The sequence below is a fragment of the Oncorhynchus mykiss genome, chromosome 10 (assembly GCF_057628025.1).
Source record: "Oncorhynchus mykiss isolate SJ-2025 chromosome 10, ASM5762802v1, whole genome shotgun sequence".
Taxonomy (NCBI): Eukaryota; Metazoa; Chordata; class Actinopteri; order Salmoniformes; family Salmonidae; genus Oncorhynchus; species Oncorhynchus mykiss.
In genome coordinates, this window is record NC_143031.1 from 52,801,769 (window position 1) to 52,819,311 (window position 17,543).

The 17,543-nt window shown below is 41.9% G+C and overlaps 1 protein-coding gene across 6 annotated transcripts in view; it reads right to left on the minus strand.

The window, feature by feature from the left end:
• The window catches only part of c2cd2l (c2cd2 like), a 50,555-nt gene that overhangs the window by 30,273 nt on the left and 2,739 nt on the right, over positions 1-17,543 (minus strand). For 4 of the 6 annotated variants that reach the window (XM_090187094.1, XM_021619001.3, XM_090187093.1 and 1 more), the window contains exon 2: positions 15,001-15,432. In XM_090187094.1, the coding sequence (XP_090043220.1) occupies positions 15,001-15,375 (375 nt within the window). In that variant the 5' untranslated portion in view covers positions 15,376-15,432. Of the gene's footprint in view, positions 1-15,000; positions 15,433-15,903; positions 16,235-17,543 lie in introns of those variants that run through there. The other 2 variants (XM_021619004.3, XM_021619000.3) reach the window with 2 other exon arrangements.

Consider the following 17,543-nt stretch of genomic DNA (forward strand, 5'->3'; position numbering starts at 1 on the left):
CAAGTTACTATTTATTTGTTTATTGAGCAACGGTGTGTGTAATGTGCAACAGAGTGCCATATGAGGGAGGTGTTGGGAGCCGGGGGAAGACAAAACAGTGGGCACACAGCAAGCTGTAACATAAACAAACAAACAAACAAACACCACATTTTAGTGATCTCTGGTCCATTGTTAAAATGATCCCCTTATATTGTTAAGAGTCGTTATGTTGTGCTCTTTCTGTATTTGAATGTCTGTTAGCTAACTGCATTTGTTTTCAGAACCTGAGCCGTGTACTTAGCTTGATGTGCATTCCATTTGCTTCGTCTCATCCTGGGTGTTGTAAAGGAAGTGATGGCACATTCAGCCCCTTTTTATGAAAGGGTTCCCACCACTGTTGATCATGTGAATTTCTAGAAGTAATTGATAGTCATGACGTTTGATATTATTTGGCAAAGTTCTATAACTGTTAATTAATTAAGGATAATGAGGTAACATGTAAATTGGTGAATATTGAAGTTAATGGATATGTTGGCTTGTTCCACAGTCATGGTATAAAGAACCTGGCAGACACTTATAAGAAATCCTGCTACGCCCTCCGATGGACCATCAAACCAGCAAAGCATCAATACAGGATTAAGATTGAATCCTACTACTCCGGCTCTATCACGGAATACAAAGGGAAACCCAACCACAAGATGCCCAATGACACAAGCCTACCAGATGAGCTAAATGCCTTCTATGATCACTTTGAGGCAAGCAACACTGAACCATGTGTGAGAGCACCGGCTGTTCCAGATGACTGTGTGATCACACTCTCCATAGCCGAAGAAAGACATTTAAAAACAGGTTAACATTCACAAGACGGAATACCAGGATGCGTACTTAGAGAATGCGCTGACCAGATGGAAAGTGGTGTCACTGACATTTTCAACCTCGCCCTGTAGCACTCACATCTGTAGCCATGAAATACTTTGAAAGGCTGGTCATGGCTCACATCAGCACCATCATCCCAAACAACCTGTAACTACTACAATTTGCATATCGCCCCAATAGATACACAGATGACGCAATCTCTATTGCATTCCACACTTCCCTTTCCCACTTGGACAAAAGGAACACCTTCGTGAGAATGCTGTTCTTTAACTACAGTTCAGCGTTCAACGCCACAGTGCCCTATTATTGAGAAACTTTTGTTATTGCCCAAATACTTATTTTCCACCATCATTTGCAAATAAATTCATTAAAAATCCTACAATGTGATTTTCTGGATTTTTTTCCCTCATTTTGTCTGTCATAGTTGAAGTGTACCTATGATGAAAATTACAGGCCTCTCATCTTTTTAAGTGGGATAACTTGCACAATTGGTGGCTGACTAAATACTTTTTTGCCCCACTGTATGTCAAGGGGTATGAATACTTTGTGAAAGCACTAAATTATTCTACTATGGGGTTGTTAGATTTTTCTATTCATTACTCGTTTTGTTTGCAGAGTAAATTTAAATATGGACTGTTCTAGCATCTTTAAAAAATGCACCTAGGCAGACATATTTCTTCATGCTCTATATTTTTTGTGATGGCATAATGATTTTTGCTGAGGTGCAGCGCCAAAGCTAAATGACTGCGATGGAAACACAATCTGGCATACAACAACATATTTCCCGCTCCCGCTGGAGTGGAATTGCCCACATGGCATACTGCAGTCGACAAATCACATGTTTCAATGGATACGCTACTACCCATGACTCATACTGCGTGTTTTACATGTTAAATTAAGTTATATTTTTGTGCAGCATTAAATCAGAGAGGATTCCCAGATTTCCCACACAAAACCATCTACTGGTGTTGGAACATGAAGATAAATGTTTTTGAAGGAAGCTTTTTGAAGGACGCCATTTGTTGTCCAACAAAGCCCCGGTCACAGAAAGAGAGAGAGAACCTTGGTCTTGAGATAATCATCAGGCTATTTATAATTGCAGATCCCCCCCCCAGCCACCCATCAGCAGACAGTCTTGTTTCCTTTCCTCCAGATGCACAGTGATGCACACAGTGAGGCTGTAACCTGCTCCTCCCAAACTGACCCACCACCTGTAGTGTAGAGACCACTCAGACAATGGGATGACATTACTGATGATGCAGATGCCAACCAAGCCTTCTCCTACAGCAGTGTCACACCAGCTTGCTCCGAGTACCTTCTTGGCCCTGCTCAGCATAAAGCCTTGCTATATAAAACTCAAGTCTTTCTTCAAATAGGGTTACTATTTTATACTCGTTCTTACTATTCAAATGACGTCACCATTTTGTTTGTCAACATGTCACTAAATGTTTCGGAACCCGGCAATAACACTTCTTCTACTCATAGGCCTTAACCTCTGGCTGAGTAACATCACACAGACAATGCCACAGCTCCTCAATCTCTCATCAAAGGACTTCCAAAATTCTCTCCCAAGGTGGAAGCCGTGAAGCTGTTGCATCACACACTAGTAAACAACTACATCAGAAGAGAGGACCCTCATGTGCATCCATCGGAGGAGAGTACTGTATATGTGTATTTTCTACGTACGCAGTATCAAAGAGGTCAGTGTGTGTTTGTGTGTGCTTAATTGCTTTAGCATTCTCATGTATAAGTGAAGCTGGAGCCACTATGTTAGTGTTTGTAAGCATCTGCTCTCTCTCTGTGTGCATTAGTCTGGAGCATTACGCTGTGGAATGAGTCCGCCGGTAAGAGCTGTGTCTGTCTGATGTGCGTTGTGTTTTAAATTAAAATCTATATGATCCGCCATCATATGGGCTACCCACCATGTGGATAGGAGCATGTGTTGGTACATTAGCCAGAGGCGTGTACTTATGTTTTTGTACAGTACTAGTCAATAGAGGTGATTATAATTGTAATTACACAGCACCATGTGTAATTGTGTGTGTGTGCGTCCTCCCAGAGGACGTCCTTCTGTTGACATCCGAGTCACACGTAACCAGCTGTGCTGAGGCCTTATGCCAAATCCCTGGATTACAGAGCGCGAGAGAGACGGGAAAGCTTCTTAGTTTACCCTGTTGATCATCATAATTTAACCGGACACACACACACACACGTCTGCATTCCTCCTCTCCAGTCTTTCTCCCATTCACATAGGCATATGCACTCCTGTGATCCGTCTCCATCAGCAGCACACCAGTGGTAATCGGACTAAAATGGCACTGTGGAATTGTGTTTGCAGAACCAATTAACACGAATGACAATATCCTGATCCAGCATCTTCAGGAGAGTGGGGGTACACCCATGTCCGTCACACCAAATGATGTGTGGGTATCGACGCCAAAGTCTGTGTGTGGAAATGGAACACATCCATCACATAGTATCAGACACTTGGATGCCCAGACCCGCACGGCGCACGCACGCAGACATACACACACTCGTGTGTCCCTGGCTTCCTCACCTACAGTGCATTTGGAAAGTATTCAGACCCCTTGATTTTCTTTCCACGTTGTTCCATTACAGCCTTATTCTAAAATTATTTAAAATTTATTGTTTTCCTCATCGATCTACACACAATACCCCATAATGACAGTGAAAACAGGTAAAAAACAGAAATACCTTATTTACATAGGTATTCAGTATTAAGCCTTAAAATTGAGCTCAGGTGCATCCTGTTTCCATTGATCATCATTGAGATGTTTCTACAACTTGATTGGAGTCCACCTGTAAATCCACCTGGTAAATTCAATTGATTGTACATGATTTGGAAAGGCACACCTGTTTATATAAGGTCCCACAGTTGACAGTGTACTGCATGTCAGCGCAAAAACCAAGCAGTGATGTCGAAGGAATTGTCCAAGGAGCTCAGAGACAGGATTGTGTCGAGGCACAGATCTGGGGAAGGGTACCAAAACATTTCTGCAGCATTGAAGGTCCCCAAGAACACAGTGGCCCCCATCATTCTTAAATGGAAGAAGTTTGGAACCCCCAAGACTCTTCCTAGAGCTGGCCGCCCGGCCATACTGTACAATCGGAAGAGAAGGCCCTTGGTCAGGGAGTTGACCAAGAACCCAATGGTCACTCTGACAGAGCTCCAGAGTTCCTCTGTGGAGATGGGATAACTTTCCAGAAGGACAACCATCTCAACCATCAACCATCTCAAATAAAATCAGGCCTTTATGGTAGTGGCCAGAAGGAAGCCACTTCTCAGTAAAAAAAACTTGACTTCAGAAATAGGTTCAGACTGAACATTACTCACTCAGTTTGAGTAAGATAGTATTTCCAGGTTCTGCTGTGGTTCTTATGCAGGTTTTGTTTGTTAGAAGTTTTTTTCTTGATAATCCTTGGTAGTAAGGATTCCCCACAGATCTGGGGAAGGGTACCAAAACATTAATGCAGCATTTTTAAATTTTATTTGAACCTTTATTTAACTAGTCAAGTCAGTTAAGAACAAATTCTTATTTACAATGACGGCCTAGGAACAGTAGGTTAACTGCCTTGTTCGAACGACCGATTTTTACCTTGTCAGCTCAGGGATTCGATCTAGCAACTTTTCGGTTACTGGCCCAATGCTCTAACCACTAGGCTACCTGCCGCCCACTTGGAATTTGCCAAAAGTCACCTAAAGGACTCTGACCATGAGAAATAAGATTCTCTGGTCTGATGAAACCAAGATTGAACTCTTTGACCTGAATGCCAAGCGTCAAACCATCCCTACAGTGAAGCATGGCGGTGCAGCATCATGCTGTGGGATGTTTTTCAGAGGCAGGGACTGGGAGACTAGTCAGGATCGAAGGAAAGATGAACGGAGCAAAGTACTGAGAGATCCTTTTATTTATTTTTACCCCTTTGTCTCCCCAATTTCGTGATATTCAATTGGTAGTTACAGTATTGTCCCATCATTGCAACACCCGTACAAACTCGGGAGAGGCGAAGGTCGAGAGTCATGTGTCCTCCGAAACACAACCCTGACAAGACGCACTGCTTCTTGACACACTCTCGTTCAACCCGGAAGCCAGCCGCAACCAATGTGTTGGAAGAAACACGGTACAACTGGCAACCGAAGTCAGTGTGCATCCGCTCCGGCCCACCACAAGGAGTCGTTAGAGGGCGATGGGACAAGGACATCCCGGCCAGCCAAACCCTCCCCTAACCCGGATGATGCTGGGAAAATTGTGCGCTGCCTCATGGGTCTCCCGGTCGCGGCTGGCTGCGACACACCCTGGGATCAAACCCGGGTCTGTAGTGACAGCTCAAGCATTGGGATGCAGTTCCTTAAACCGTTGCGCCACTCGGGAGGCATACAGAGAGATCCTTGATGAAAACCAGCTCCAGAGAGCTCAGGACCTCAGACTGAGGTGAAGGTTAACCTTCCAACAGGACAACGACCCTAAGCACACAGCCAAGACAACGCAGGAGTGGCTTCGGGACAAGTCTCTGAATGTCCTTGAGTGGCCCAGCCAGAGCCCGAACATCTCTGGAGAAACGTGAAAATAGCTGTGCAGCAACGCTCTCCATTCAACCTGACAGAGCTTGAGAGGATCTGTGGCGAAGAATGGGAGAAACTCCCCAAATACAGGTGTGCCAAGCTTTTACCATCATACCCAAGAAGACGAGGCTGTAATCGCTGCCAAAGGTGCTTCAAAGTACTGAGTAAAGGGTCTGAATACTTATAGAAATGTTATATTTCAGTGTTTTATTTTTAATACATTTGCAAAAAATTCGAAAAAAATGTTTTTGCTTTGTCATTATGAGGTATTGTGTGTGGATTAATGAGAAATAAACAATTTAATCCATTTTAGAATAAGAATGTAATGTAACAAAATGTGGAAAAAGTCCAGATGTATGAATACTTCCCGAATGCAAGCTCTTAGCCTCAGTGGCTGCGTGTTTGGGCCATGGTTTACAGCATGACAGCCTAGTTCCAAGCAAAGACGGACTTGGGTGTACACTCAGGATAAGGATATGGTAGCCTCAGTTGATTCCATGCTCCCTGCACGACACGTGGGAATGAGACCTGGGAGTTTGGTAATGCAAGACTAATAAGGCCATGGGACTCTACCGTGTGATGTCAGGTGGTGACATACTGTATGCCTAGAGTGTAAGGATTTAAGTGTATCAGAAGACAAAGACAGACATGACATACTCATAAATAAGTAAGAAACAACTTTTCTAATTTCTATTACAAAATATAGCCTTTAGTGGATTATCACATATCTGATGATGCTGTGTAGGATATGGTAATGGTAATCTTGGTGGTAATTTTAAACTTGAATAGCCATGTCTTCATAGCACAACAAGTATTCTATAACAACATCAGTGGATGGTGCCAGAGCAGCACTTTAGGATAATGTAATAAAATTACTCAGGTTTCTCCATCCCGACATAACGACCATGTAATGACACTGATGCCTCTATTCCTCCTGCATATTTTGCCCGATGCAGAAACATAATCGTGACAGTGCACAGGTCAGTGTGAACGTGAGTCACAGTCGCAGACACCATGGTTTGGGACTGTTGCCAAGGTATCTGTTACCGAGTGTCCAGGGCAACATGCCTGGCAGGTGCCTGTGTGTGAGGAGCGGAGAGCTTGATGACGCTGACATGGCTCACCCCTTGGTTAAGGCTGTTACAGTGACCATTTTACCGCCACGAGTCATGAAGGCAGTCAAATTCCATGTGAGCGTTTAGTCATGGTAATTAGGCTTCTCCAAGCTCTGATGCTGCTGATGGTCATTAGTAGCATACCAAACCTGCTAACTGCCTGGTACTCCATGTAATCGGTGCTGTACCGCTGTAACTTGACCGATTAATCGGAATGGCCGATTTCAAGTTTTCATAACAATCGGAAATCGGTATTTTAGGGCGCCGATTAATTAAAAAAAAAAAGTTTACACCTTTATTTAATCTTTATTTAGCTAGGCAAGTCAGTTAAGAACACATTCTTATTTTAGGAACGGTGGGTTAACTGCCTCGTTCAGGGGCAGAAAGAGATGTTCACCTTTTCAGCTCGGGGGATCCAATCTTGCGACCTTACAGTTAACTAGTCCAACGCAATAACGACCTGCCTCTTTCTCGTTGCACTCCACAAGGAGACTGCCTGTTACGCAAATGCAGTAAGCCAAGGTAAGTTGCCAGCTAGCATTAAACTTATCTTATAAAAATCAATCAATCATAATCACTAGTTAACTACACATGGTTGATGATATTACTAGATATTATCTAGCGTGTCCTGTGTTGCATATAATCTGACTGTGCATACAAGCATACAAGTATCTAAGTATCTGACTGAGCGTTGGTAGACAGAAGCAGGTGCGTAAACATTCATTCAAACAGAACTTTCGTGTGTTTTGCCAGCAGTTCTTCGTTGTGAGTCAAGCATTGCGCTGTTTATGACTTCAAACCTATCAACTCCCGAGATGAGGCTGGTGTGACCGAAGTGAAATGGCTGGCTAGTTAGCGCGCGCTAATAGCTTTTCAAACTTCACTCGCTCTGAGCCTTGGAGTGGTTGTTCCCCTTGCTCTGCATGGGTAACGCTGCTTCGATGTGGTGGCTGTTGTCGTTGTGTTGCTGGTTCGAGCGAGGAGAGGGACGGAGGCTACACTGTTATAGGCACTTTAGTATTGCCAGTGTAAGAACATCCAATAGTCAAAGGTTAATGAAATACAAAGGGTATAGAGGGAAATAGTCCTATAATAACTACAACCTAAAACTTCTTACCTGGGAATATTGAAGACTTATGATAAAAGGAACCACCAGCTTTCATATGTTCTCATGTTCTGAGCAAGGAACTGAAACGTTAGCTTTCTTACATAGCACATATTGCACTTTTACGTTCTTCTCCAACACTTTGTTTTTGCATTATTTAAATCAAATTGAAGATGTTTCATTATCTACTTGAGGCTAAATTGATTGTATTGATGTATTATATTAAGAAAATAAGTGTTAATTCAGTATTGTTGTAATTGTCATTATTACAAATACATCTTTGTATATATATACACACACACACAGTGGGGCAAAAAAGTATTTAGTCAGCCACCAATTGTGCAAGTTCTCCCACTTAAAAAGATGAGAGAGACCTGTAATTTTCATCATAGGTAAACTTCAACTATGACAGACAAAATGAGAAGAAAAAAAATCCAGAAAATCACATTGTAGGATTTTTAATGAATTTGCAAATTATGGTGGAAAAATAAGTATTTGGTCACCTATAAACAAGCAAGATTTCTGGCTCTCACAGACCTGTAACTTCTTCTTTAAGAGGCTCCTCTGTCCTCCACTCGTTACCTGTATTAATGGCACCTGTTTGAACTTGTTATCAGTATAAAAGACACCTGTCCACAACCTCACAGTCACTCCAAACTCCACTATGGCCAAGACCAAAGAGCTGTCAAAGGACACCAGAAACAAAATTGTAGACCTGCACCAGGCTGGGAAGACTGAATCTGCAATAGGTAAGCAGCTTGGTTTGAAGAAATCAACTGTGGGAGCAATTATTAGGAAATGGAAGACATACAAGACCACTGATAATCTCCCTCGATCTGGGGCTCCATGCAAGATCTCACCCAGTGGGGTCAAAATGATCACAAGAGCGGTGAGCAAAAATCCCAGAACACACGGGGGGACCTAGTGAATGACCTGCAGAGAGCAGGGACCAAAGTAACAAAACCTACCATCAGTAACACACTACGCCACCAAGGACTCAAATCCTGCAGTGCCAGACGTGTCCCCCTGCTTAAGCCAGTACATGTCCAGGCCCATCTGAAGTTTGCTAGAGAGCATTTGGATGATCCAGAAGAAGATTGGGAGAATGTCATATGGTCAGATGAAACCAAAATATAACTTTTTGGTAAAAACTCAACTCGTCGTATTTGGAGGACAAAGAATGCTGAGTTGCATCCAAAGAACACCATACCTACTGTGAAGCATGGTGGTGGAAACATCATGCTTTGGGGCTGTTTTTCTGCAAAGGGACCAGGACGACTGATCCGTGTAAAGGAAAGAATGAATGGGGCCATGTATCGTGAGATTTTGAGCGAAAACCTCCTTCCATCAGCAAGGGCATTGAAGATGAAATGTGGCTGGGTATTTCAGCATGACAATGATCCCAAACACACCGCCCGGGCAATGAATGAGTGGCTTCGTAAGAAGCATTTCAAGGTCCTGGAGTGGTCTAGCCAGTCTCCAGATCTCAACCCCATAAAAAATCTTTGGAGGGAGTTGAAAGTCCGTGTTGCCCAGCAACAGCCCCAAAACATCACTGCTCTAGAGGAGATCTGCATGGAGGAATGGGCCAAAATACCAGCAACAGTGTGTGAAAACCTTGTGAAGACTAACAGAAAACGTTTGACCTCTGTCATTGCCAACAAAGGGTATATAACAAAGTATTGAGATTAAGTATTTGGTCAATAACAAAGTTATTTTCCACCATCATTTGCAAATAAATTCATTAAAAATTCTACAATGTGATTTTCTGGATTTTTTTCTGTAGTGTACCTATGATGAAAATTACAGGCCTCTCTCATCTTTTTAAGTGGGAGAACTTGCACAATTGGTAGCTGACTAAATACTTTTTTGCCCCACTGTGTGTGTGTGTGTGTGTGTGTGTGTGTGTGTGTGTGTGTGTGTATATATATATATTTTTTTTTAAATCGGCATCGGCTTTTTTGGTCCTCCAATAATCGATATCGGTGTTGAAAAATCATAATCGGTCGACCTCTAACACACACGTCTAAATATTTAACTTTGGAAAAAAACATCTTAAGTAGAAATAGAATGAAACAAACAGGTATTCTATTTTTGCTCTATTATAGTGGCCACTATAGCAGACATCGATCAAGTGCACAAGGCTACATGTGTGCAAAAATAACGTTCACGGAGTAAAAAAATTAAATAATCCCCCAAGACTCACATGTGTTACTGTCAAGTTCAAAACAACAAAAGCAATATCTTTGGGCAAACCTGCACATTATTACATTGTACACTTTTTGCCTGTGGAATCTGTTCTACAATGTGCCAGCAGAGCATTATACCCTTTGTTGGAATAATTGATCTCTTTCAGGCAGAGAGTACACCTGGCATACCCCTTTTTATCCACTGTATTGAAAGATGGAAAGTGGCATCCAGCCTATTTTGGATTCAAAACAACACATTTTCGCCGAAAGGTGACTAGTTTGCATCCCTGGGACATTCGCACTTATGGCCTACTGCTGTGTGCACATTGCTGCGCTTATAATGTGAAGAAATAGCCTAATAGTTTATGAACATTTTAAGCTAAACGTTCTCACCTGTTGAGTCAGGCTCATTGCTTAAAATAGTTTTTTTTAATGCTAGTGTTGTATTAATTTGGGATCTATCGCATCCCACAACAGTCCCGGACTATGTTTGGAATATTTATTTTTCCCACAGAATAGGTCAACTTTTGTACTATTGGGGATAGTAGATTGACATAAACTAGTGCTTTTGCTGGTTGTTATGCCTACTCATCTTCTTGGCTGACGAAAAGTAAATGTGGACAGTTCTTACAATATCTTCAATATGCGTCTTGGAATTGGATAAGGATAATCAAGATTTCATAATTATTGGCACTCCTCATTTAGTACTTAGTGCAACCACCTCTGGCAAGGATAACGGCATGGAGTCAGGTTTAATGTTTGACAAGGTTAAGGAACACATTTGGAGGGATTTTGGATCATTCCTCTATGCAGATCCTTTCAAGATCCTTCACATTCTTGGGTTTGCGCTTATCAACTGCCCTCTTCAAGTCAGCCCACAGGTTTAGGATTGGATTGAGGTCCGGCGACTAAGATGGCCATGGCAGAACATTGGTTCTGTGACAACAAAATAATTTCTGTGTGGATCTTGAGGTATGTTTTGGGTCATTGTCTTGTTGGAAAGTCCACCTACGGCCAAGTCACAGCCTTCTGGCAGAGGCAACCTGATTGTCAGCCAAAATTGCCTGATACTTGGTGGAATTCATTATGCCATTAATCTTAACCAGTGCCCATGGACCTCTGGAATTAAAACAGCCCCAAAACATCACTGACCCAACACCATATTTCACCGTGGGTATGGGATGCCTCTCCTTGTATGCATCTGTTTCAATGCCAAACATTCCAATGCTGTATCTGACCAAAACGTTCAATTTTGGAGAGCACCTTCTTCTAGTCATAATTTAAATGACATCTGGCAAACTCCAAGCGCTTGCGTCTGTGTCTTGGGGTCAGAAAGGGCTTTCTTCTGGCAACCCTTCCAAAGAGCCTGTGGTTGTGGAGGTGGCATCTGATGGTGCTTTTTGAAACCTGGTGACCCCAAGACGCCACCAAGGCCTGCAATTATTTCACAGTGATTCTTGGGGATTTTGTTGCTTCTCTCACCATCCTCCTCCCTATCCTCGGGGGCAAAATGCATTTTAGTCCTTTACCCGTGAGGTTTTCAACTGTTCCGTATCTTTTGAATTTTTTTATAATTGCTCTGACAGTGCTCAGTGGTATATTCAATTGTTTGTGGATATTCTTGTAGCCACTACCAGATTAATAAAGGTATCATCTGTCTCTTTTGAACTGCCAGTTGATTTGTTTTCTTCATGGTGTTGGATGACAAAGGGATATATTGTATTTATTATGGATCCCTATTAGATCAGGGCTTAACATAATTTTGCTAGACCCCAGGAAAAGTAAGGCAGTTTATACAATTTTAATAACATTACAATACATTCACAGATGTCATAACATACTGTGTGTGCCCTAAGGCCCCTACTCCACCACTACCACATATCTACAGTACTAAATCCATGTGTATGTATAATGCGTATGTCATTGTGTGTGTGTGTATGCATGTGTCTGTGTTTGTGTTGCTTCACAGTCCCCGCTGTTCTAGAAGGCATTTTTTAAATCTGTTTTTTAAAATCTAATTTTACTGCTTGCGTCAGTTACTTGATGTGGAATAGAGTTACATGTAGTCATGGCTGTGTGCCAGTAGTTTAGACAGACAGCTTCAACATGCATTCAACCTCTCATAAATAAAAGTAGTGATGAAGTCAATCTCTCCTCCACTTTCAGCCAGGAGAGATTGACACGCATATTATTAATATTAGCCAGCGTGTTACCTCATTTTTATACACTAGTGAAACAGGAAGTGATGTAACGGCTCAATATAGTTCCTTAAGACTTAGATAAACTTAAATAAGTGGAATTGAATTCCTGATTTAATTTTGGTAGTTGTTATTTACAATAAACTTTAAGGATGCCATTAATTGTGAAACCTTGATTTAGAGGACATTGATTTTTAATTAAATCAATAAATAATTTTGGTGGGTTCCATTGAAACATTAATAAAGTACAGTATTTCTCACATGTTAGTATTTTGAGTTTCTCTATAATTATATGGTTTATATTTTGTGCATTGTCAGTCAGGGGTGCCAGTAATTTGAGCCCACTGTCGCATAGCCAGATCAGGGCCTAACATAAGGACAACTCAGAGTATGGTATTCTGTTCTTCTGAAATAGACTACATTTTCTTAATATCATGTTTCTTTAGACCCGTCTAAAATAAATGATGGATTTATTGTGATGGTATAGGCTACATTTCATGGATTTATTAGACTTTTTAAAATGTAGATGTTCCAAAGGTCTGCATCAGTGGCTTGTAGGCTATGCATAGAAGACAGGAGATGCTAAATGTGTTTATGTTAATCAATTACTGCAAGACTAGCAGATATTTGCTTGACAATCACCGGCTGACAAAATGGCATGACCGCCACAGCCCTACCATTGGTTATCTAACACTTGTCATACTGTAGCAGCACAACCCTTCCGGCTGGTTTTTCAGGTCAGGTGTATTTGAAGATGAGGGGAGCTGGTAAGGAGGAACCAAAGACCTCTTACTAAGACACAGGCATGTGACCACCTCATGCTAAACACCACAGGTTCATTGTGGAGCTGTGTTTTGACTTCAAATACAGTAGGTTATAGGTTAAAATGTAGGTTAATGTACATACAGTCCATTAAGTCGAGTAAGAGTCTGTTGTTGGGCCTAGCAAAATGAGGGGGGTGAACACTGTTATTGGATGATTGTGCGAGGTCAACATATAAGGCTTTAGTCGGTGAAGGATACAATGACATTCCTTCTACAACCAACCTATTCACAGATGTAAAATTTACCAGAGACTTTGATGTGCTTGGGGTGCCCAGTTGCCCACACAAAATACTTGTTGGCCTAATCCAAGATACCACACAGATTACACCAATGAGAGTTGATTGCGGGTTTTTTCGTAACGCAGAGGAAATAGCAACATTAGGTGCCTCTATCAGCTTTGGCAGTTAGCCAGAGTACAAATTAAACACCACATGAGTAAACAGCTTTTTTCTGATGCGGTCTTGTCTTCTCCTGGCGCATTTATTTGCAGACTGACTGTGAAATGTAAGCAAAAAATGATGTAACCGTGTTCTTAACCCCCTGACAACGGGGAGGCTATATCTGGGTTGCTGAACAAGCACTAGTATTTAATTCGCTAGGCAGAGGAGTGGAAACAGTGTGCAAAAGCATTTAACTTAACAAGCCTTCTGTTCTCTATAAAACACCCATTTGACCCTCTTTGATTAGAAAGAGAGCTTGTTGAAGGAATATAGCAGTGTGGAATATATGAAGTGATACATTCTACAAGAATGCTGTTGGACCATGCCTCAACATTATAATTGCATCTGATCAATTGCACCAGGATGTTATTGTTGGCTGCATTGACGTAACACACAAACTGGATTTTCCTCTATGTCTTCCTGGACTAGACTTACAGTTTTGTTGACGCTCTGGTCTTTGTACAGTACCATCTTTGCGTCTACAATAGCCTTTGTAGGTCAGAACAAGAGGATAGCTCTGAGCAGTGTCCCCTTTCACCCTAGGGAGTTGCAGTTCGACTACCTTTAATTAAACTAACACACATACACACACAAAAACGCGCATGGAAGCACGTACATATGCGCACGCACACGGCACGCACATTTTGAGCTGACTGGTGGTAGTTTGAGCCCCTTTAAAAACTTTAACACGCACACATTCTTACACATGCACTCACCCACACACATACAGATCGTGGTCGAAGGTGCCCACTAGGGCAGTAGACGGAGCAGTGGGATTTGATACAGGCACATCAAACGTAGAGTTTGAATAAAGTAAGAGTACATTAACAGTCTGGTGTCCACCGCAAACACAGGAGGTAGACTGTCTCTTTGTGACTGGCAGCATGACAGGGAGAAATGAAAGGGTTTTCTAGGCTCGGACTTTGTACTGAAAGTGGATGTGCATTACCCAGTAATAGAGAAGATAGAGAAATTGTGTATTGGCATCCATTTGAGTGCATACATTCATCAGAGAGAGTGGCTGCTTATTTCAGCCCTTTCCTTGATACCACCATCTCTATGTTGCCATACAGGTGAAAAGGGATAGTTATTGATTATATAACACATGGTCGGCATTCCAAATGGCACCCTATTCACTACATAGTGCACTACTTTTGACCTGAGCGCTATGGGCCCCGGGCAAAAATAGTGCACCATGTAGGGAATATGGTGCCATTTGGGACACAGATGAACGTTCATACTTTGGGCTTTGTGGAATTGTCTCACACCCACAGAAATAAGTTGAACATATTATAACACATCTCTATGGTCTCACCACTCACATGTGGATTGATTCAGTGTGGTTACACAATAACTGATCTCTCTTGCCTGCTTATCGTGACACTCAAACTCCCACACAAAACTCCAACAATGAGAAGCACTGCCCGCCTCCCTGCCTGCTGCCTGGAATGATGGAGATACCACTGCCTACACATACTTACAGCACACAGACACACATTATGGCACAATGTTTTCAGATTTCAACATTGCAACTGCTGCTGTGTTGCTTGACAGTTAATGTCAAAACAAGCAATCTGTAACAGGCTAATTATATATTGGGTTTTGATGCTCAATGCTCTTATCGACACGTCTAATGAATTAGTCAATCTTGCCATAGAACGGCCAGGAGCAACAACAAAAATAACTTACCCCATGTCTGCAGGCTTGTTCATTGAGAACTTTGACCCAAGCCCTCTGCCAATGTTCCCGGAAAGACTTGAAGGAGAACAGTGATGTGAGCAGACCCTTCACCCCGGCCTCGGACGCTGCTCCTCCTCGATCCCGTCCGAGCCAGAGCTTGAGCAGGGTGCCCCACACACCCCCAGCCTGAGTCCGGTGGGAGAGGGTGATAGGTGGGAGTAGCCTGGATGTGGCACCCCAGCCCTGGGTGAGTGACTTGGGGCTCGTCGGGTGTAGTACGTCCAGGGAGTACTGGACAAGCCAGGCCAACACGATGAGTAGGGAGGCCAGGAAAAGACCCATCAGGCACAGCCAGTTTATGTACCAGAGCATCTCCATCATCATCTAGAGCTTCTCATATCATCAGACTGGAGGATTAAGTTTGGGTCTTCTTCTGTATGCCTATAGGGGTGGAGGGCCAGAGAACAGTCATTCATGAGTCATTTAGGTTTACATATTTCAAGAGCATATTTATTAATAATGTATTAAGAAATATTCAAGAAAGATTGGACGAATTTGGTTGGTTATTTGAAATTAACCTGAATAGATCTAGCCATGACAAGAATCACAAGTTAGATTTGTAAATGCATGACAACTGTAATTACAACTGTGTGTTACTAAAATGCTGTGCACTTATGGCAGTATAGGCTGTAGTCACATGCAAAACGCTGCATGTGTGTTTGTAGGCACATTGCGTCGTCATATCAAAAGGTTGCCATATTTAGTAGCATAACATGCATTACGTAACTCTACAGTAGAATAAACCATGCACAAATAAAACAAATGCTGGTGATATATTGTTGCTCTTGATTGAAGAGTGAGTGTATCCTATTGCAATAGCCTTTAAAATAGTAAAACACGGAATTAGCCTACAGTGTAATTCACGAAAGGTCGGATCTGACAGCGCCACCATTTAAGTCAGTGGAGGCATCGACAGCAAGAAATCGGTAACCGCGGGATACATTGTGTCCGTCATCCGAATGTGCTTCTGTTGTCATGATCAGCGGTTGTGCCGTTTCCCGATCAATGTGCAACTGCTATTTATATCCTCAATAAGTTGCATGATTCGATATCAACTGTTTTATAGCCTGCATGCCCTCCGATCATCCGATCCAGTACAAATTCGGCAATGGTACGCTATTGCGCAGTAACTGATGAACTGTCAAGTCGCACAAACAGCGCGTGCACAACCACTCTGAACCATACATTTAAAGGGCCACGCAACATTTTATTTTTCGGCAAATCCTCATTGGACGCGCACCAATGATGTATATCAACCCTGGATTGCTTTTGTTACTATTGGCCATTTCAAGGCATTTCAAAGCTGCCGGTAGGCCATATTGGCACTTCCCAGTAGACGCAGGCCTCTATATGGAATGAATGGAATACTACAGTATTTCAATTACATGTTTCAAGGACGTGTATTTGTGTATTTTTTGTTGTTGTAGTGGGGACAGTAACATTAGTCATCTCAAAAAATGATACTCCAAGGAAAATGTTTTTATATATATTTGTTGGTGTATGTTTAGCTCAATTTGTATACCTTAAAAGTGTCTATACATTAAGTTGTTTGTAAGATAATAAATATGGCAAAAATGAATGTAGACATTAATAAATGCATTTCTATAGCTTCCAAAATATTTTTTACAATGGGGGAGTGCCAAGATGAAGTAAATTACTGTAAAAATTCAGGACAAAATGAGAACTGGTCTTTTATTGGTCCATGTTATGTCCATAAAATTAGAATGCTTCATCTTCAGAGCAGCGTGCCTTGACCTGAACCTGCACTGTTTTACGGTTGTCCTGGCAGCCACAGTCAAAAGCCCCAACACCGAGAGACAATGACGAAATAGGATAGCCTACTGACATGGTTACTGGCACATGATAACATGATACATTATCACATTTTCTTCCTGTATTCATGGATGACAAGGGAAGCCAGGCTTCCACAAAAAAATGACCAAGAAAAAACATAAATATATATTTATTTTACCTTTATTTAACTAAGCAAGTCAGTTAAGAACAAATTCTTATTTTCAATGACAGCCTAGGAACAGTGGGTTAACTGCCTGTTCAGGTTCAGATTTGTACCTTGTCAGCTCGGGGGTTTGAACTTGCAACCTTCCGATTACTAGTCCAACCACTAGGCTACCCTGCCGCCCCAGTTGAAGTCGGAAGTTTACATACACCTTAGCCAAATACATGGAAACTCAGTTTTTCACCATTCCTGACATTTCATCCTAGTAAAAATTCCCTGTCTTAGGTCAGTTAGGATCACCACTTTATTTTAAGAATGTGAAATGTCAGAATAATAGTAGAGAGAATGGTTCATTTCAGCTTTTATTTCAGCTTTCATCACATTCCTAGTGGGTCAGGAGTTTACATACACTCAATTAGTATTTGGTAGCATTGCCTTTAAATTGTTTTAACTTGGGTCAAATTTTTTCGGCTATCCTTCCACAAGCTTCCCACAATAAGGTGGGTGAATTTTGGCCCATTCCTCCTGACAGAGC